We start from the raw sequence: 22,799 nt of genomic DNA on the forward strand, positions 1-22,799 counted from the left end.
CACCTGTGATGTATTTTTAAAGGGGACCTATTATTTTCTTCTTCTTCTTTTGGCTGGAAGCTATTATGCTTTTCTTTATTTTCTGTCATATATAGATATAATATCACAATGTCAGATGTTCATATTATACCGTTTTTACACAAAAAATAGCCACTGCCAGGAGAAATTTGTTCTATTTTTTTTTCTGATGTGTCACAATCAACATCACAAACATGCCAGAAAAGGGGCACGTCATGGTTCTAGTCTTATTTGGAACAAAACAATAGAGATGACAGCAACTTAAACAAACTACATAAAATTGTAAAACTTGGAAAAAAAAGTATTTTGATCCGTTCAAAATAATCGTATCATTCGTGAACGACCCAACATTACAGTAGAAGCAGCATGGAGTATTGCACCGGTAAAGGGCCAAAATTAGCAGGTCAACCCGAGTGTCCTGTTTACATCAGAGCCAATCAGAGCTGGAGCCGATAAAAACCTGTCTATTGCAGGGTCATTTGACCCGGGACTAAAACCCAGGTGTTACCTTTCCCACGGATGACAAATGCTGGATGTTAGTGGGTGTTACCAGGTGTTTTTAGTGCAGTGGGAAAGGGGTAGTAGACGTGACCAAGGTGTTAAATAATGAGGTTAACTAATGACAAAGTAATCACTGTGAACAAAACGCTCAGGCTTCCAACCGCTCTGAGCGCTCTGAACAGTTTTCATAGGGTTTTTCTACTTTCAGGACGAGCTGATGTCGGCTCGTCACGGATTTCCTGTGTTTCTCCAAACACCAATAAAAAATAGTGCATATTTATATAGATGTATTTATGTTGTTTATTACATTTTCCAGTTTTCTAATCTTCCACAGTGTTTACAGGAAACAAAAATCCCCGCATGCCAGAGTCCCGGTGCGTCCCGGTGTGGTGTTCGTGTCCCACAAGCTTGGAAAATGGCAAGGAAAGTCGGAACTAACTTTTAAATTAGGCCTTTGTAGATCTAATATGAGTGAAGATTAATTAACTGGACTGCTTATTTCTCTCCTCAAATTTGTTCATAAACAGAATTTAGTGGACTGATCACTTATGGTGAAATAAATGAAAGTTACGGAGTAAATAAAGAACAAAACCCGGAAGCCATGCTTTAACGCTTGTGGCTCACAGAGTCCGGAACTTGTACTCAAACCCCATTGGCTTACATAACTCAGGAGGGTGGCTTCACCCACTTAAACAGCCCATTTTAAGACAGAGTTGATTGGACCCATCGTAGAATGGCTCTAATGTATAATCTGAGTGGTATTTTCAGCAAAAAAAATAAAAAAAACAGGTTTTGGGGCGCTAAGAGACCTACTGTATATTAACTTGTGTAAAAAGGAACATAATAGGTCCACATTTAGTTTGGCCACTCTGACAATGGGAAAGTAATGTTAGTCCAATTAAGTTATGAGTGAGTTTGGTCCCTTTCCGGAAGGCTCATACAGGAAAATATGGCAGTAAGGTAAGGGAAGCCCTTCCCCAAATCTCAAGCCTCCTCACCCGTCATGTCGCAGGTGACCCTGAAAGGGCTGATAGGGCCACTGCCATCCGGGTCGATCCAGTAGTTTCCCGAGCTCTTCCCCAGGTATTTGTATTCCTCACAGGACTGTTGGTACACAGCTGCAGAGAACAGCGCGTGGACCACCACAGGGGATTATACTTAACAACATGTGATAAAGGAGATGTCTTTGTCTTTGCATGTACTGTACTTTAGGGGTTTGCATTTAAAATGGGTTTGCAGTACTTACAGGTATGGCAGGTGGCTCCTGTGTATCCAGTTCCGTTACAGTTGCAGCTGAATGTGTCCCACGTTTGGGAGCAGCGGCCGCCATGCTCACAGTGATTAGGAATACACCTAGCACACACACACACACACACACACACACACACACACACACACACACACACACACACACACAAATATATGAATTAAAGTGATTTTGGAATTGAATTGGATCGGCATTACAGCAGCAAGGAAAATTGCAGTGGAGTGCAATATCATAGAGTGCAAGCTGCACACACACCCAAGCATTAACAGTGTATACAATCCTCCTCAGTCTTCGGCTGCTCCCGTTAGGGGTTGCCACAGCGGATCATCTGCCTCCAATACATTCTGTTCTATGCATCTTCCTCCATTACACTAACCGCCTGCATGTCCTCCCTCACCACATCCATAAACCTTCTCTTTGGCCTTCATCCTTTCCTTTTGCCTGGCAGCTCCATCCTCAGCATCCTTCACCCAATGTAACTCTCATCTCTCCTACACACGTGTCCAAACCAAATCATCTCAATCTCGCCAACACATAAAGGGCTCAGAGCTGACCAGAGTCCAACAACGGACTGTTCCAGCTGCTTTGGTCAGGCAAGCGCCTCCGCAGTCACACAGCAAGGACAAAGAGAAAGAGACGGGGTTTACTCCCGCAAGCCATAAGTACTGTCAATGCTGAACTCACCAGGGGCCCTCACTGAGACACTCACATAGGCCCCACTGCCTTACTGTACTGAATGTTGCATACTGTACTGCATTCTGTACTGTTACCGTATTGCTGTGTCGTACTGTTGTATAACTGTACTATATATCTCGTCACACACTATCTCTTTATTCACATGCCACTTTGCTGCACATATCTGTATTTAAATAATGGTCTATTCCATTTATTTCCATTTTGTATTTCCATTCAGTATTACCTTTATACTCATAAAATAAAAAAATCAGGAGAAAAGATTGTTAACTTTATCACTAACTGCATTACGTTTTAGGAATCTGTTAGTTTAATTAGGTAGTAATTAGTTAGATATTGCGTCGGTTAGTACTTATTGGGCATAATCTCCGGGTGCGTTGCAATGATATTTCACTGCATAGTTAGCATAGTTTTGGGATTTTTTTCCAGCAACTGCACAAGCAATCCCATCTGTTAAGCCCATACATTAGTTCCACTGCGGTAGAGCTGCGACAGCCTATATATATTTTCTGAACTTGAAAATATATCTGTTGAATGTTTGTGGAGTTGCCTCTCTCTCTATCCCCCTCATTATTAACCTGTGATTTTCTTATGGGAGCTGTGATTCTCTCTCTCTCTCTCTCTCTCTCTCTCTCTCTCTCTCTCTCTCTCTGGCCATTTTCTGGTGAAAGATTTACTTACTGTGGACATTCAAGGATATGCCTGCATCTTTGGCCCATGTACCTGTCTATGATGGCGCACATGTCCAGGCTGACGTTTTCAAAGGTTCCTATAATGCCCTGTTCTACTGCCCGGAGGTCAGCCAGCTGGTCGTCAACGTGGATCATCTGCATGCATCCCTGGAAAGAGCGCTGGAGCGGTGGCGTGTTGGTGCGCAGGAAGTAACCTGGGACGTGTAGACAAGGAAAGCAGAAAGTTAACCATCGAGCGCTGTTGATGATTAGACAGTTGGATCCTTCAGTGATATTTACATTGCACGCTTTTTCCAAACACGGGAAATTGCCCTGTGTTTGTTTCAAGTTTACCTCCAAAGTAATATGTTCCTCCAGTGGTGATCTGAATAGGGATGGCCGTTCTGACGGTCGAGGCCTCGTCTCCGTCGATCGTCAGCATGGCGTAATTCTCCAAGGCATTCAGATGAATACTGTGCCACTGGCCGTCATTTAAGCCAGACCCTGTGGGAGTCAGCAGGGAGGTTATCTCAGCTCAATAATACCAATAACGTAATAATTATGTTATTGCTACGCTGTTACTAGTTATTACATTATTACTAATAACTAGCATCAACATAATTATTCCTCTGGTACTAATCAGAAAAATAAGCATTACACGAAAATAAATTAACAAATTTAACATGTCTATAACATACAGTATATCCAAAAAATAGTCTTCTTCCATGCTGAAAATGTGCTTTTCATACTGACTTTGAGGACCTTGCTCATTCGATTCCAGTGTAAATTTGGTCTAGTTTTGAATAATAAATGAGATGCCTCTTGAGGCTCTCTGCATGGTCGTGGAATCATTTTATATTGGGGTGAAATTATTGACTGAAATACATATATTTTAAACTTAATTAATTAATTAATTAATTAATTAATTAATATGTTAGTCATGGGATTACAGAGTAGATTACATTAAATTATAAGAGGTGGTGGAAAATGAATAATATGGCCATTTTTGGATTTTCATTGACATTTTAACAAGCAGCATTTCCAGCTCTGTTATCTGTTGTCCCAAGGAGCATATAGGCTTACACGTCGTAAACTGATTGTGGGGAATCCATTTAGAACATTTGGAAACTCCTTTTAGTACATTTAGAAAGAGACCAGAAACCGTTCATAAAATGCTTACCACTGCAATCAGTTTTGTATAATTAACCGCATTGCTCCCTGCCTAGCAACAGGCCCTAATTAGGACTATCTGCTATCCCCTCCTACAAATACACACACACACACACACACACACACACACACACACACACTCCAAAAATTCTGCATAATAATCATGTCTACAGTGGAGTGATGTAAATTTATGTCAGCAAATTCCCAGTTGCAAATACATAAAAATGTATCTGCAGGCCTGAATCGAGTCATAGATAAACTGGTTAGTTTGATTGTGACATGGGGGAAATGCCAACTTTAAACAATCCTTAAATATCTATCATCGTCATCAAGTATATATTTGGAGATACAAAAACGCCCAATTAGCCATGAAGAATTAATTGGATGAGGCCCAAATTAAATGATCATCCCAAAAAATAAGTTGGAGTAGACCCTCACCAGAAGAAATGTCTATGCGCGTGTTCTTCCTCTGTGTAACATTAATGTAGACGGTGACCTTTCCGTCACTGAGGCCCACTTCCACCACGCCGTCCGCCAGGGCCGTGTACACGAGCAGCCCGCTGGGGTTCCAGGTGCGGAATGAAAGGCTGACCGATAGCATGTCGCTGTCGCTCTGGCCCGGCAGCTGCAGGAATGATGAGGAGTTGAAGAACACCGGGACAGAGAGCGATTCGGCGCAGGAGAACGTCAGGTTGCGCTGGTGGAGCGGAGACAAGGAGGGGGGTTGTTAAAGAATAGGTTGGCTATTTTAAATCAAAGCATAATTAACATGTTGGTTCCCATAATTTAGAACCTTTCACATCCTCGATGAGCGCTTTACTGTTGAGAAACTTACCACTCTGCAGCAGCCTCTCACTGGGCTTTAAAAGCAGCCCCATGGGGAAAAAAAGGCTTAAAAATACATGTTAAATCTCCTTTTTGAAACAGGAAAACTCACAATATTGTCAGACAATCTTTTTATGTTACACCAAGGGGAAGGAAATGGTCACAAACTGTGCATTTTAGCAGGCTTTTGAGGATTTTATTAAGAAATCAGCTGTTTTGGTTAATGTAAGTGAGTGGAAACAGGAAGTTGCACCGCTTCCGACTGGCAACCTACTGTAGACAGTCTTTTTTTCCTACTTTGCCTCATTAGAGTGCGTTTAGGTAAGAAGCTGCACCAGAGAAGTTATAATAGTAAAGCATTCAGCAAGGTTGTGCAGGGAATCCTTATAAATCTTGGGAACCAATGGAAGTCGATGTGTGTGTGTGTGTGTGTGTGTGTGTGTGTGTGTGTGTGTGTGTGTGTGTGTGTGTGTGTATAAGTCTAGAGAAAATAAATATGGAGCAGGAAAGTACAGCTGGTAGTACAGTGGTACCTCGACTAACGACTGTAATTCGTTCTATAATAACGGTCGTATGTTAAAACAGTCGTATGTCGAAGCAATTTTTCCCATATACACCACGCTCATATTTTTCTATGATTTCCTTCTTAGTTTCAATGGGAATCATTGCCCTTTTCTTTTTCCCATCATCCTTCTCCTTAGGACTCATCATGAAGGGTGAAAATAAACAAAATAACCAGCACAAACACAGCAAATATGAAAAAAATATGGATAAGCCACGAACTACGTGCACACACGATGTAGGTCACCCGCTGACTGACTGCTGACTGGCTGCTGACTGGCTGCTGACTGGCTGCTGACTGGCTGCTGACTGGCTGCTGACTGGCTGCTGACTGGCTGCTGACCGGCTGCTGACCGGCTGCTGACCGGCTGCTGACTGGCTGCTGACTGACTGCTGACTGGCTGCTGACTGGCTGCTGACTGGCTGCTGACTGGCTGCTGACCGGCCGCCGACGCACCAACTGCAAATTTCCACGGTCGTATCTTGGAGCAGTCAGTCGCAAGTCAATACAAATTTTCGCGACTATCGCTACTGGTATCTTGGATTAGTCGTAAGTAGATGCAGTCGTAAATTGAGGTACCACTGTATCAACATTGCGTAGAGTTCAGTATTGAAACATTTTCAAATTTTCAGAATCAATGTATACTGATAAATCAACAAATTAATTAATCCTTGATGAGGTAAGCAATAAATATATATATATATATATATATATATATATATATATATATATATATATATATATATATACAGTATATGTTTGAATACTAGAAAATCTATCAAGAATAGATGTGACAGGATTTTATGTAATGGGTTTTGTCGGGGGTTTGTGAGCTAATGTGTTCGGCTTATCTTTTACTTATCTTATCGGTGTTGATATATTCTATCAAGACTGCTCAGAAAGAAGAAATGAGAAAACACAAAATGGCAAATTGCACATTTCATCTGGTTGGCAGGAGTCTGAATATGCAGTTATCATCATCATCGGCGCTAACAATGATATAGGAGCACTATTTTTCTCCTCACTTATGACACTGAAATCGATTTTGAAAGGCTTCAGAGTATCTGAAGGCTTCATCTGCGTATGTGAAAAGAAAGAAGAGAGAGGGACCCGACAAATGTGTGAGGTCGAGCCTTACAAAACTGGAGGTGTCCACTTTCCTCCTGCGAATCAGGTTGGTGATATTGTCTCCGTTGTATGTGATTCCCTCCATGCAGCCCACAAAGTTGTCTCGGCCTCCTGAACTGGGCTTCGCTGAAACTGGCAATCCTCCGAAATTGATCTGTGCGGGAACGTGGCAGAAGGAGTTAAAATGACAACATTGCACTTTGTTTCACGAAAGCAACATAGTACAAATGGACTCATGCACCACGGATGAAGCGCTTGTTCAGCATTTGCTAAATAATTTAAATATAGCATAGAAAATGCGATCTTCAAAGGTTAGGGTGTATCCTTTAAGCGCTTAACATACAGTACATATGAAATATGCATTATTCGACTTGAACCGACTTCATCTTCAAAGACAGGCATATGATTGCTACTCTAACACGTGAGATTTCCCGATGAAATCTGTACAGTGCACATTGATGTTAATTTTCCGTAGTATTTTCAAAAGGACCTCAGAGCAGTTAATAAATTCCTTAGTCCTCAGTTTATATCAAAGCCATAAGACACTACGTAAGTAATGCCACTAGTGGGGGTATGCAGATCTAAAAGGGTTACATCACTTTTTTGGATACTCCACTTTTTTCCGTTCTTACCCTGATTGAGACGTGAAGGTCAATGCCAATTACATCCCTGTGTATCCAGAACCGAGAAAGCGATGGGGCTACACGATAACTGCGTTAGCGCAATGCAAGGCTACAGGTTGAATAAACAGGAGCCTAGCTCCGGTAAAATCAGGATATACGTACACCTTCCAGCATCTCAAAACTGAGTTATTTACACAATATGCCTCATGTCTTCATGAAGAGTAAAAATAAAAATGAGGTCTTAGCTGTTTTAAATGCAGTCAGGGAAGATGATTAGTTGTGGTCATTTTTTTTTATTAACCAGATTGTGTTGTTAACTTTTCTTTGTCATTTAGTAACTGCCCATTCGTTGGCACAAAGCAGTTCAGAGACGCCTTGGTTTTAAAGGGTGAAGACCTCAACCTTCATCCTGATGGCAGAGTCAAAATGGCGATTTAAGGGACATGCTGGAGCTAAAAACTAAAATGTTAGAGCTTTGACACAGATGCAGAACTTGGACGGTGAAGGGAATGCTGTACTCATGGATATTGCAATATGGTATAGCTGGTATGGCTAAACCTATGTAAGCAGACCACAATTGTTCTACATACATGCAGAATCCCCATGGAAAGAAGTCCAGTAGTACCTTATTTAACCAATCACCAAGGCAAAATTTCAAACGGCTGAAGCATGAATGAAACAATCCTTCATTCCTCCTGAAAAGTGATGAAATTAAGAGCAATTTTCTCATGTATACCTGCTTGCCTTTGGTATGTCATAGACTAAAGCAAAGGAACTGTGAAAATAGATAAATTATTGCTAATAATTTAATAAATCACATTTCAGGAGGAATGAAGGATTGTTTCAATGAGCCAACAAATTTGCCCACGTCTGTACAGGAAAACTGTTCCCAAGTCAATCCAAGTGGGTTATTCAACTCCACCAGAAACAAACATATGAATACCCTATGTTATTTACCCTATGTTATTTACTACTAAACCTCATGACTGCATGCATTTTGATGGCAGGATTAAACAGGGCATCATGTGCCCAGTGGGCTTTCTGACAGGAGATAAATCTAGGTTACTTATAAGTTAAACGAAGTAAAACAAAATAAGGAAATAAGTTCAACGAAGTTAAACCATGGTTCTGAGAGGCTAAATTTGTGGGACCTCCAGATCTATATCTTTTCATAACATATAAACCTACAAATCCACACAAGCCCAAATATTGTGCTTGACTACACCATTAAATGGCTCTCTATTGAATATGACTTGATTGAGGCTTTGGATTAAATGTTTTGAAATAAACATAAACCATGCAGAGGCTTCTGTTGGAGTATCATTTTACCTCATAGTCCAAGTCCAAGTGGTCGAACTCGCCATTTGTCCTGAACTGCTGCGTGTGGTGGTCCAGCGTGAAGTTCACATTTCTGCGGTAACGCTCTATGACGACCGAGTGCCAGTGGTCATCGTCCAATAAGCTGCCGCTGGTCGCCGAGGTGTGCCCCTGGATGGAACCGTACTGGTTGCTGCCTAGAGAAGCCCATCAAAAAGTCAGAAAACAAAGATAGATAGACAGACAGAGAGACTTCTCTCAGAGTCTTTTGTTTGTTTTTTTAACTAGTAACTCCATTGTGACTGTGTTACCCAAGTTGATGCTGAGCTGCAGCCTTGCATGCCGGAGCTCCAGGGAAATATAATCGCCCTGCTGCCCCTCTCCGTGGAGTAGCACCCCGTCTTCGGCAATTGTCCGGAACTTCAGCGAAATGACGTCCTTCACGATCTTTATCTTCTTACTCCTGAAGCGGTAGGAGATGACGCCTTGGCCGTCAAAACTGATGACGTCTGCCCCTGTTGGTAATTTTCAAGTTGAAGCTCACGCAGCTCTCTCTGACACGTTTGTGTGCATCTAATATTTGGTTAAATCTAAATTACTTCCGTATCGTGTCTCAGCCCTTAGGTTTCGCACTAAGGTTTTGCACTTTGGTTTTGCAAACAACTACTTGCTTGACCACAGTAGAGAGAAACGTTTGGCCCCTCTAACAATGGAAATACCATGGGTCAAAGTTATCAGTGAGTACAATCCCATCCAGAAGGCCCACACAGAAAAATATGACAACATAGTAAATGTATTTATTTACGATAGGTGGGTAGAGGGTGTCCACCCCTGGACACCACCAATTTAACCCCAGCCTGCTTGTCTAATGAACATAACACAGGATACCTTTTACTGCTTTTACATGTTTATACAGCATATCAGTTGGAAATGAGAGGAAAGGATAATCTGGTGGTGTGATTGTCTCACTATCCATTTATCTTGATTGTCACCTTAAAGATATCATACCATGACTGCTCTTAGAGTATGTCAATCTGAATTTATATTATCAATATATATGAATATTGTTAAATATATACAAATTATGGCGGCAAGGAAGTCTCACTATTGTGTTGGCTTGAATTGCCTTGCATATTTTTCAGAAAGGTGACTGATATACTGTCTCTAGAACAGTATATACCATTTACTAGTAAATCCATTGGCCTTGGACCCCTTTAATGCAAAGGTCAACAATTCATATGAAATGTGCCAAGGGAGGGAATGGTCTAGATTGAAAAGGTATCCATTATTCCCTGTGAATGGAACAGATCTTTTACTCATGGGCAGTGTTGGAAACATTACTTTAAAAGCAACGATTTACATTACAACATTACTGTCATTAAAAAGTAACTTGCTATGTCACAGCATTACTTACTGGGAAAAGTAACTTGTGCGTTACCAAAAATGAAGACCCCTATTTAACTATGATTTTCTTGTCCCTTTCACCCACAAATTCTAAATAATGTGAATATTTCCACTATGTAAAGCGTGTCCTATCTGACATCTCGCTAGCTGAGCTACACATGCGCATGGACGTGTTAGACAAGTGGCAACGAAAAGCCAATCAATTGGGACGATCTGAAGCTGACCTGTAACCTCTAGCCAATAACATTTGTCGCATATGCCTGCCCCCTACCTCGTGGGTAGGCTGCACAAACAAACACACCGTAAACACAGAGCGGCAACATGCAAAACTCGGAGGAGAGGGGGAAATGATGATGTATCGTTGACAAATGAGGGCCACATACATCCAAAGTTTGGCATTTCTTTCGGATATTTACCGGTAAGTCCGACCCAAAGCAGATGGTTAATATCACTGTGTAAAATATGTCGACGAGACGTGGCAAAGAAGATGGGCAGCACCATAAACTTTATAATTTATTATTTTAAATAGTGTTATGCACTCTATTGATGGGACTTTTTTTGTTTGCAATATAATGTATATGAAAAGTAGCCTACTTTTGAATAAAAAATATTATCAATCGACATGCCTTGATCAATGTCATTCTTTATATAGCCTGCCTATCAAATGCTTTTAAGCTCAATAAACACAGGTAATATTTGACTGGAAATTCTCCCATTTGTCTGGGACATTGAAATCTTCAAGAAAATGTGGACTGGCACAAATTTTTCCTCACTGAAACCCTGGTTTGAATGCGACAGAGATTTTCTTTTTTCTTCTTTAATTTTTTCTTCTCTTTTTTTATTGCAAGACTAATGCATAACGTTACTCGTTACAACAAAAAAGTAATCTGAGTTACCCCTAACCCTGCTCATGGGACTGATCGACAGATCATGTAATACAATTAAAGACTGCGTTCACGCCGGTGGCAGAGGAAGTGACGACACTGCGCTTCCATCCTGCCCCCGTGTGGGGGTACAGTATATAATCGAAGCCCACCTTCTTCTCTTCCACTTTTCACTGCTGAGCACCTTGGAGGGGCACTGAACCACAGAGCAGTAATAGATCAGGTCCCTTCTCAGGGAACAATGGTTGCCTTGGCAACCAAGACTTTCACTTTTCCAGGAACTGCAACCTATTACTCATGGAACCCAACCCGGTCTTGTGTTTTTCGTGCCCATAGGCATGAAAATTAATCTATTGAATCGTGTCCCGGAGTATGATTGTCCGGCTTTTTTTGTGCTATACATAATGAAATTTAAACCAATTCACTTGAATGGGGAGATTTTTTTGGGCTATACAAAACAAATTTAAACCAATTCATTTGAATGGGAAGATTTTCTTTGACTTAGAAGCGGGGTGCATGGGGAAGGAGGGGGGCACAGATACGTACACTGAAACTAAAACTAACCTGATGCGAGTACGTCACCGCAGGGAGGTGGGGGCATGGATGAATTTAAATTTTAAATGTATGGCTTAAAATTTGGTTATGACTATCACAAAATAAAAGCGAGATACTGGTTTCGCTTTTTCTCCATTGAATTGGGATAGGGATATAGGGTCATACCCTCGGTATGAATTCCATTCATAGATACAATTTAACTGGCTCTAAATATCAGCATTTGTATGCCCATGTACCCATCAGCCAGTGCGGTAAACATTTCGATGGTAACAGCAAGGTACACCAATCAGAGACATCACTGTAACACTTATGGTTAGTGTAGTCTCCGTGACACAAATAAAATATATTTTTTTCTGAAATCAAGTTTGATATCATAGGCTTCTACAGGAGCAAAAACAAATTATTATATACATTGCAGTGGCGGGCCAAGGGGGCGTGGTCAAACCACCACTGCAGGCAGGCTGTGCAGGCTCAGCTGCTATGGATCGGGTGACTCAACGGAGGGGCTCCGCTGATTCGTCCGATCCCGGACCAGGAAGTGATTTAGGTTATAGTAGTAAGAAAGGTGCGTGGGTTTTGGAGACCGGATCAGTCCCGGAAACACAGACACTTAGCACAACGGACCGGGCACGTTACAGCGCACAAGCTCAGGCACTCAGTATTCTCCTTGTTTTCAAGCGAGGATATGATTTTTCCCTTTGTTTAAATCTGTATTAATAATAAATACACACCAACCAGCTCTGTTTTTCCTTCACCTGACTCCCTTCGCTCATTCCCTGGCCCTGAGCTAGAACACCCGTTCGCAAGTGGCGCCTGAACAGGATGGAGAAGCGCGAGGCAGAATCCCAGATGCCTTCTCCCTGGAACAGATGGTGGGGGCCCTTGCCACAATGCAGGAGTGGCAAGCCCTGCAGTTTCAGGAAATGGCGGGTCGGCGAGCAGGACCAGGAGGCGTTCCAGAAGAGCCAGCAGGCCAGGAACGACCGCGGGCACCCGGTCAGGGTGAGGAACGACCGCGGGCCCCCCCATCTGGGGGATGACGGGAGAGTACGATCCCGTGGCATTCCTCACTAGTTTTTAACAGATGGCTGAGATGGCCGGCTAGTCGGACTGCGAGCGGCCGTGGGGGCTCATTCCCCTCCTCTTGGTTTAAGCCCAGCAGGCGGCACCTGCCCTACCCCTGGAGCAGTGAATGAGCTATGCTGTCGTCCGGAGGGCGGTGATGGAACAGGTCGGGAGAACACTAGAAGGCCACCAACTGAATCGCTGGTCTCTCCACTATGACACAGTGGGCAGGCCGTTCCTGCACGCCCAGCAGCTGCTGGACAGGGCCCAGCAGTGGCTACAACCGGAGAAGCGCTCCCCACAACAGATCGTTGAGGCGGTTGCCATAGAACAGTTCACTGACAATCTCCTGGCCCATGCCACCAGCTGGGAGCATTGTCACCGGCACCAGCCTCCCTCCAAGCTGCCATAGCCCTCACTGAGGATCACGCCAAGGCCTATGCCCACACTGTGGAGCTGTGGGATGGCGACCACCGGGGACAGCCAAGGGGCCAGCGCCCGGGTCCACCGTGGGTGTCGTCACGGGACCCAGCCGGTACCAACGCCACAGACCTCTCAGCCATCACCTTCCAACTCCCTATCCGGGCCTTGATTTGGTGTCACTTGTGCTTGATTTGCACAAGTGACACCTTGTTTTGAGGCTCTCATTCTGCATTTTCAAATGACTTGAAAAAACATAAATGGTACACATATGGTAAAGGCCGCGGTTAGCTCCGCCTGTTACATCCCCTGATTGTGGGCAGAAATTGGCCGGGTTTCGATGTATTAATGAGAGAAGCGGCGGGGGTGTGCTTACGGTCTATAGGGATATGTGAGTGTAACGTGGCAACGCAGAGATCACACCGGCGGAGGTCACCAGAAAGGGGAGGGGGACGCCCAAGTGGTAACTTCCCCGGACCCCCCAGTCCACCCCATGGAGGATTTTCCTCTGGAACAGTCATGGGATGATACACTAGATAGATTATGCTGAGTAAACCATGACGCTCAAACAGGAGAATCCCCATTGTAGCCCAATTGTTGGTCCCTAAAAGTTGTCGGGATTTAGTGTTCCAGGCGGCTCAATATAACCCGATGGCCGGCCACTTAGGACACGAAAAACCCCCGAGTGGATAATGGCCCATTTCTATTGGCTGCACATCTGGGCCGACGTGCGGGTGCGCTGTGACCCCTGTCCCGGGTGTCAGCTGGTGAATCCTCCAGCTATTCCCAGAGCGCCATTGAGGCCCCCCCTCCCCTTAGTCGAGAGGTTGTTCAAGAGTATGGATCTCATCGGGCCATTATACCGCAGTGCTTGGGGTCGATTTGTACTAGTCCTCAGCACAACTCAGGTTCAGCACATCCTGGACCTGACAGCAAAGAGGGGAGAGGGACAAGTTGGGGCCGGAGGTTCCAAATCGGCCGATCGCACCAGGGCCCTTTTAAGTGACAATCTCTCTCCCGGCCAGAGTGCTGACATCGCAGCGGCACTTTACCGATGTGTTCTCTCCCCTGTCCGGCTGTAAACCCCTCATACTCCACCATGTGGAGAGGATTCTGGGCGGATCGCCTGCCCGAACATAAATGCAAAATAGTGCAGACTGAATGAGTGTCTGCCCATGAACTCGACCTGGACGATGGCGCATGCGCAAGATGGCGGCGCCCTGTTGGCAGCGGCCACTCCAGCTCCCGATAGCGATGTGCGTTTTATGTTAAATGTGTTGTCTGTACCGTCACAGTCGTGTACGAAAATAGTCTACAACAGAAGCTCATTACTTGGACTACGAAACTCCAACATTTCAAAACATCTTTCTGGAGTTAGGCTGGTTTTGGAACCCGAAGAACTCGAGGAGCTAGGCATTCTACAGTGGCAAGACCCAGGGGTCAGCAAGGTAGCGGACTCCCTTCCCACCACTGGCCGAAACTGGAGGCAGCGCAAGCGGTCTGCGAGACCCAGCAAGCATCGTAAGCGGTGTGCTAGATCCAGCAAGCGCGGAACTCGAGCGGGCATCAGCGCCAGGCTAAAAGCCAACCCTTACAGACCTGCACTTCCCTCTATCCTGCTATCCAACGTTCACTCGCTGGAAAACAAAATGGCCTACCTCAGATTGGATCTAACCACACAAGGTGAGAGACTGCAGCGCATCATCCTCATTGAGACGTGGCTTAATTAGAATGTTCCGGACAACGCCATTCAAGTGGATGGACTAACAACGTTCCGGGCGGACAGGAGCCATGCTCTCAGCGGAAAATCTCGGGGAGGTGGTGTATGTATTTTCATCAATAACAACTGGTGCACTCACGCCGAAATTGTCTTAAGTCACTGTTCTCCGGATATAGAATTTCTAACAGTTAACTGCCGACCATTCTACATGCCCAGAGAATTCACAGCCATCTACATCACAGCTGTTTACATTCCACCCACTGCGATAACTAAGGACGTGCTGTCTAAACTGTATCAATCTGTGAGCTCAATGCAGAACTCTAATCCAGACTCTGTCTACATAATCGCTGGTGATTTCAATCAGGCCAAATTGAAGACAGTACTTCCACATTACCACAAACATGTGAACTTTGCGACCAGGGGAGAGAACATTCTTGAGCAGGTATACACCAACATTAAACAGGCATTCAGAGCTGTTCCCCACCCCCACCTGGGGAACTCGGACCATCTCTCTGTTATGCTAATGCCATCTTACAAACCACTTCTTACCAGGAGTAAGACGTCTGTGAAGCAGATCAGAGCATGGCCAGAAGGAGCAATCTCAGCTCTCCAAGACTGTTTTGAATGCACAGTTTGGCCTGTTTTTAGGGAGACTGCCACTACCAACCATCATGTCAACCTAACAGAATATACTGACAATACAGTCTGTCCCAGTGGCAGTCTGTCCCTGTCCTGGAGGCCGGTCAGGCCTAGCCAGAGGGCCTAATATAGGGTCAAGTTAGTGCCCTTGCTACGCCCGGTAGCCTGGGGCAGGAGGGAGAGTTCAGTGGCAGTCCGTAGCTCCACCAGTGTCTCCTCCTTTACCGTGGTTGAGCCAGCCAGTTCCACCAGCAGCTTGGCCTGGTAGCACTGGGGCAGGGCCTGCGTATTGATGACGCAGGCCACCTGCCCCTTTGCTAAGTAGTTCCTTCTCTGCTAGCAACGCTTTTTGCTTGGCCGCCTTGGAGGGTAGGATGGGCTTCTTCCCTAGGCCAATATCTTCCCCTGAAGCAAGACAGCCAGCGACCGGCCCTTCCATTGGAGGGAAGGACAGGTAGCCCAGCTACTGGGCCTGGTCCATGCAGCAGTAGGGCTCAAACCCACTCACCGGCGCCCATGCTGAGAACGGGTTAGCCCAGCCCTTCTCTTTCTCTGTGTGCACCTCGCAGAACAGTGGGATAGACAGAGTGCTTCGGCAGGCTTTCTCCGTCGTCTGACTCGTCTGAGTCCAATGAGTCCATGCAGACCCCTTAAGGATATCCTCTGCTGCTGTTCCTCTGGGATATGCGTCGGGAAGGAAACTCCGGGGGGTATAGGGGCTGGGCTAGTGCATGGAGGAGTGATGGCGCGGACAAGGCCAGCTGTTGTAACGCTAGCTGGAGAAGTGGGCTTGTCCTCCAACATAGAACCTTTGTCGGCGTCATCCTCGAGTAAGCACGGCGCCCGTCTCCTGACAGTGGCCAGGCGTGCTGCCTTCCCAAGCATGTAAAGCAGGAACGGTGGCGATATCCTTTCTCCATGTTTGTTTGCTCCCAAACGAAGAATAGAAAAAAGAATAGTGAGAAAAGATTACACTGCCTCACCAAACGGTACTCAAGCCAGTTACTTACACCAACTCGTACAAATTAGAAACCCGAAGGTGAAACAGTAAATGCAGTGATTTCTGAGAATCTCAAGTAGGATTCTTCTGAAGCTAAGTAAGAAAAGAGGAAGAGAGGAAGGTGGGCTGCGGTCATATACCCCAATGCGGGGGGAGGACGGAAGCGCAACGTCATCACTTCCTCTGCCATTCAGCTATATGCAGTCTTGGATTTGCATTACATGCTCTGATGATCAGTCCCATGAGTAATAGATCACAGTTCCTGCAAAAGGGAACTCTAAATACTCCAAAGTTAGCCACTGATATTTTTCAAAAGTTTGTACTATTATAATTGAATTGTCCTACAAACATTTCTCAGCCAATATGGAGACTGTAGCATTAGCTCTACTCACAGTAAGAGCACCCGTAGACCTCCACCCTCAGTCCGATGCGCCCCTCCTTGCTCCACTCCACGGGTATAAAACGGACATAGCGAGCTAAAACGGGGTGCTGCAGCTCGTGGCGCACTACGCTCTCACTGTTGGAGTTCCCTGGAAATGTCTAAAAGACAGGAGAAATATATGCACATAAAGTGTTAATCTTTGGGGGAATGGATTGAATGGGATGGGTATATAGCCCTATATTTTAACAGATTTGTTTATTTTCAAGCACATTACATTGCGTTATGTTAGAAGAGATTCAGTGAGCATAAAAAATGAGATTAGCATAAATACCCAGTGTTAGTGGTTGCATTGTGAAATCTTGTCTTGAAGCAAAACTGATGCAAGGCAAAGCCAAAATCTAAGTGTTATGCAGTAACCAGGTAGCTATATCACTTTTTGAAGAGGAACTCATCAATCACATCACTGCATTTAATTTAATAGCATGTAAAAAGTCCTAGAACATAGTACTAAAAAAGAACACGTACCAACTTCTCCTCTCCCCTTCTAGATGTTGATGACTAAAACCACCTCCGGCATAACATATACGGTATGCAGGATACGTTGGCCATTTTTCAACTAGGGCCTTATCCAAATGTTGGTTCCCATCATTTAAAACTGTTCATAACACATCCTCACACATCAGGCTTGACCCTTCCATACCCAGATATTTCCATCTTGCAGATAAGGCCTCCAGTTTTTTCCAGTGTCGCTGTACAGCAGCCGATACTGACTTGTCCAATCAGAGCTGCTGTAGCGGCCCTGGGTGGCCACGGCAAACACCTGCTTTCGGGAACCCAGGTCCACCTGTAACCACTGGTAACGGTCGGTATCCATAGGCGACCAGCCCCCAGATCCTGGTTTGGAAAAAAAGATTCAGTGTGATTAAAGGTGGCTGACAAAGAGGAAGGAAATCGCTAACCATCCAACAATTAAGCTGAAATCTCATCTACCATAAAAGTTGACTTTACTGTAGCATAGAATTACAGTTTTTTAGGAAAATCAGCTGTAGTTAGTTTAATTGTTTACTTAGTTTGTCCTTTATTTTTGCAAGTAGATTTAATGGTCATTTATCCATATCCATACAAACGTTAATACTTTCATTATAATACTTTAATACTCGCAATTTTTTGTCACGCCATAGATCTGGTCCAAACTTAAGTTCACATTTAACCAAGAAGCTTTTTGATGCCAGGATGTGTTCTCACCCCACCCAAAATGCGAAGGATAGGTTGCGGTTGGGGAATGGACTTCTGGATAGGCAAAAATTCCCAGCATGCATTTTAACAACAATGGCACTGAGAACCAACTGGCCGAGTTGAGTCCTTCAGGAAATGGCAATTTTACCCAAAAAGTCCGTTCTCTGAGTAATTGGTATTATAATTGACTTTGAATGACTTTGGTTTTTCTAAAGAAATCATTCTATACCCAATGACCAATATACATAAAATCTTGATCAGTTTGTCAGTAGTAAGTTCAGCAGGACTATTTTACTGATCATACCTGCTACAGCAATGATAACGTCTAAGTTATCGATGCACGCATGAAAAGCTCAGGCACATGTACACACAAACTTAAAGATCCATACCTCCTCTCCGGATGAGTTTTGCGTAACCTGCTCCAGAGCCTGTGATGAAGACTGAGGAGCTGGTGAAGGAACTGTACGGTAGCGGAGTGGCTAAGGAATCCTCACACTTACCTACGGAGCAAAGAAAAAGAATGAGGGTGAGGGACAGTGACAGAAAGAGGAGTAAAGGAACAGAAGAAGAAGATTTAATTTAATTTAAAAAAAAAGGCCTGATGTAGCTTATAATTGAAGGAGGAAGCCCGTCTGTTATAGAATGCTTGGCACGTGACTTCTCTGATCTAGAACAGTCTGCTTTCTACTGTGTTTTTGCACAGTAAGCTGAGGATCGCTTTCCTCATTTGTGGCATGCGTCCATTGAATGATTCAGCTACCCTTCATTACTACAGTAAGTTGCAAGTAGCAAACGTGGCAACTTCCTGTTTGTGGTCTTTTAAGTAATAGTGGATGTAGTCAAAAGAGTTGATTTGTGAAAGTGTAAGGATCAATAAAACCCTAAAATCCTGATAAAATGCATTGTTTCATATTGATATTGTGCGCTTCCGTTTTTGACAAGGTATTTTTTTAAGGCTTAAATATTTGCCTCATTGGACTGACATTCAAGCACAGCGGGAAGATGCAACAGAGTGGTACGTTTCTCAATAGTAAAGTGTTCAGAGATTCTGTGCTACAATTCAAAATGCTGGGAACCAACATCTGAATAAAATCTGGATTCTAAAGTAGCAAACATATCCTTTCACCAAGAGTAGCAATGGTCTCCTCCTGGCTGGATGGGGTCTTTTGAGAGCGGCCAAGCATCCAATTAAAAACCTTACGACAATTCAACTATTATGCTCGACATCAACACATATAGATCATTTTCTGAGCTTGATAAAGGCTTATATTCTTATATAATTGAAGGCTGGCATTCCATCACTGTCATTTCCATGAGGCCAACCAGAAGAAAAAATAACTTATTCTTTACCCTTTGCTTTTTCTACCTATCCTTCAACCTACCCTTATGGGTGCACTCAGAAGCATGTTTTCTCAAATCTACCCCCACTCCCCACACACACACACACACAAACACACACACACACACACACACACACACACACACACACACACACACACACACACACACACACACACACACACACACACACACCGGTGACAGTTGCAGGGAGATTGAGAAACTCCAGTGCTTTGGCCATACCGGGAAGGGCCATCTTGGTGATGGCTGCTCCCAAAGACAGATTTGGGAGCAGCCATCATCCGTGTGTGTGTGTGTGTGTGTGTGTGTGTGTGTGTGTGTGTGTGTGTGTGTGTGCATGTGCACGTGTGTCACATACGGTGAAAAATCACAATGGCAGGCGCATTTTAACGAGCTCCCTCATTTGAATAACAAAACAAATCATAACACACAGCGCTATCTAGCACATACACACACACACACACACACACACACTCAGATTATACTGAATAACATGGAACCTTGATTAAGACCTTCAATCAAGCTCATCTACTGTGAGTGACATTATCAAATAACGTTAAATATAATTACTGTATATCAAAAGGCACTTTGTTTCTGTGTATTTGGTGGCAGGACGTTTGGAATCTTTACTGTTTACTGGATGTCCTGTAGTTGGATTAAATATTGTGGCCACGACAAAGATGTATTTGATAAATTTTAGCTTGGTGAAAGGTTGTTGTTGTCCTGTTAATGGAGATGCTGCAATGTATAAATCAATATGCGGGCTTAAGAACTCAATCCAATTCGGCCCGAAACTGAAGTTTTAATCAATCCAATAATGTCCAAAATGTCCTGATGTGTTTGGTGCGTTTTGACATCAAGAAGATAGAGAAAGAAGAAGAAATCCAAGGAGTTTATTCTTCCCTGAAACAAACTCAGACAATATTTTCTCAGTTCAAGTACTTGCTGATGTTGAATTCTGAAATAGAAAAGACCAAGACGGGACGAGATGGAAGGAATAGGAGGAGAAGAATAGAAAGAGAGTGCAAAGAAGAGATCAGAACAGAAAGGGAGAGGAAATGGGAAGAGCAATGGATGAAGGAGGTGGAGATGAATACTGATATATTTAATATTTTAACAAAATGGGGTCCGTGTTTCCAAATGTATTTGAATGTTTTCTGTGTTTTTTACCTCAAAACTTCATGGGTTATTAATGTATGTAACCGCAGTCATTTTGAATAACCCTTTTTTTTAACATGTACGTAGCATTATCACAGATCATAGTCATATTTCCACATAACTGCTCTTACAGTATTATACACTACGAAAGTTTCCTGCCAAACCTTTCACTATCAATTTGATATTATGACTCATATGTTATCACATTTTATGATCTGGGATGGTCTCGGGTAAAAAATAATGACAAACATCTTATGCAACATTACCAAAGTGTTATCCTGTCCAAAACTACCAAATTATGCCGAAAATGTATAGAAGATATACGCACAGTGCGGGTGGTGTATTTGAAAGGTTTGGCTAAAGTGTGTCTCTATAAAACTGTATTACTGTGTCAACTTAACTTCTAGTATTTTTTTTCTGTTCGATTGTGTGTGTGTGTGTGTGTGTGTGTGTGTGTGTGTGTGTGTGTGTGTGTCTGTGTGTGTGTGTGTGTGTGTGTGTGTGTGTGTGTGTGTGTGCGCACGTGTGTGTTTGTCTTTGTCTTTGTTCGGGACATGTCCAGTGAATGGACAAAGGAAGCAGCTTGGAGGGGGGGAGGGTCACAATTGTGTGTGTGTGTGTGTGTGTGTGTGTGTGTGTGTGTGTGTGTGTGTGTGTGTGTGTGTGTGTGTGTGTGTGTTGGTGTGTGTGTGTATTGGTGCGTGTGTGTGTGTGTGTGTGCATGTGCACCTGTGTCACACATGGTGAAAAATCACAATGGCAGGCGCATATTAACAAGCTCCCTCATTTGAATAACAAAAAAATCACAACACAGAGCGCTATCTAGCTTCCCCCCTTTTTGGAGAAAAAAATATATATCTTTCTGAGTTACAAGCTCGATTGGAGGCCAAAGGTCAACACAGAGCTGAAATAAAACTCTAAAAATGTAATAGTTGATATTCTATTCCTTTGTTTTTGTGTGTATAAAAGTGAAGAACAATTTCCCAGGACAATGGAAAACCTAAAGAGGTTTTTGACTCTTTGGCCTCAAACACCTTTTTGTAAATTTCTATATTTTGTGTGTATGTAGCGAGCCCTTTTTGTGTCGTAAAGAAAAAATTGACAGGATGATTAGGGATCAACTAAAGAGCTTGGTTCAATCTGCTCATGTTGGCGTTTGGCGCCATCTGTTTTGATGGTGTAATTAGCTGGATGGCTCTCAAAGCATGCCCGATGGAGCAGATGAAAGAAGCACCCTCCCTCTTAATCCACACACGGAAATTCTGCATTTTGAAACAGGCTTGACCCTATTTGAAGGATGAAACTCAATTTGTCACAACATTACCGACCTTAACATAACATCTACCTAGCTATAGACATATATGTAATTATGAGTAAGTAACTATATATGTTTATATGCATGGCTATCTATCTATCTATCTATCTATCTATCTATCTATCTATCTATCTATCTATCTATCTATCTATCTATCTATCTATCTATCTATCTATCTATCTATCTATCTGTCTGTCTGTCTGTCTGTCTGTCTGTCTCTATCTGTCTGTCTGTCTGTCTGTCTATCTATCTATCTATCTGTTTATCTAACCATCTAGCCTGGAGCCAGGTGATTAACTACCCAGCAAATTCTGTGTGTGTCCTCTCAGCAGCCCCTCATTTCAAGTCCAGGGTCAAAGTCACAGGCCCCAGGTGTGATTACACACAGGCAATTTTTCCCCTCCGACAACCAAACCCTTGGGCAATCCCTGTAAATAACGACTTCCGAGAACAAATCTTCCCCACATTTTCGCCAACTAAAAGAAAAGCTTGAGCAAAGTTGAACAAAGCCACGGAAAAGCGGAAAGATGAATACTTAAGCAGAAATGAAGCAATGTCTGGCCATGTTTTTGCTCCAGCCATGCACTGATCTGGCTGATTCCACTTATGGGCGAGATGCCCGCCTTGACGCTGTTTAGCAAATCCATACGGTGGACTCAAAATCCTGGAGTGGAATTTTACTTTCTGGATCCAGATTTAACACCTCTGTCAAGTCGCTAATGTGAGGAACGGGCTCAGGTGGCAGGGCTGAGGGATTAATTAATCATCGGTTTGTTCTATTTACCACGCAATATGGGGAACCCAGCAATTCCTTTACCGCTAATGGAGCTTCAGTTCTTAACTATTTATAACAGGGACAGCCAGCCGCTGCTTCCGTTCTAATTATA

At 43.6% G+C, this 22,799-nt stretch overlaps 1 protein-coding gene across 1 annotated transcript in view; it reads right to left on the minus strand.

The window, feature by feature from the left end:
• Window positions 1-19,674, minus strand: part of cntnap2b (contactin associated protein 2b) — a gene marked incomplete at both ends in the record, with an annotated part of 47,690 nt that extends 28,016 nt beyond the window's left edge. Inside the window, 12 exons of the mRNA XM_080011221.1 lie at window positions 1,518-1,637; window positions 1,766-1,872; window positions 3,203-3,365; window positions 3,505-3,654; window positions 4,759-5,017; window positions 6,846-6,989; window positions 8,788-8,972; window positions 9,087-9,290; window positions 16,855-17,002; window positions 17,545-17,738; window positions 18,470-18,580; window positions 19,614-19,674. Of these exons, the coding sequence (XP_079867347.1) occupies window positions 1,518-1,637; window positions 1,766-1,872; window positions 3,203-3,365; window positions 3,505-3,654; window positions 4,759-5,017; window positions 6,846-6,989; window positions 8,788-8,972; window positions 9,087-9,290; window positions 16,855-17,002; window positions 17,545-17,738; window positions 18,470-18,580; window positions 19,614-19,674 (1,846 nt within the window). The remainder of the gene's footprint in view (window positions 1-1,517; window positions 1,638-1,765; window positions 1,873-3,202; window positions 3,366-3,504; window positions 3,655-4,758; window positions 5,018-6,845; window positions 6,990-8,787; window positions 8,973-9,086; window positions 9,291-16,854; window positions 17,003-17,544; window positions 17,739-18,469; window positions 18,581-19,613) is intronic.
• Window positions 19,675-22,799: the final 3,125 nt, after the last annotated feature.

The sequence above is a fragment of the Zeus faber genome (genome assembly GCF_960531495.2).
Source record: "Zeus faber genome assembly, chromosome: 12".
Lineage (NCBI taxonomy): Eukaryota > Metazoa > Chordata > Actinopteri > Zeiformes > Zeidae > Zeus > Zeus faber.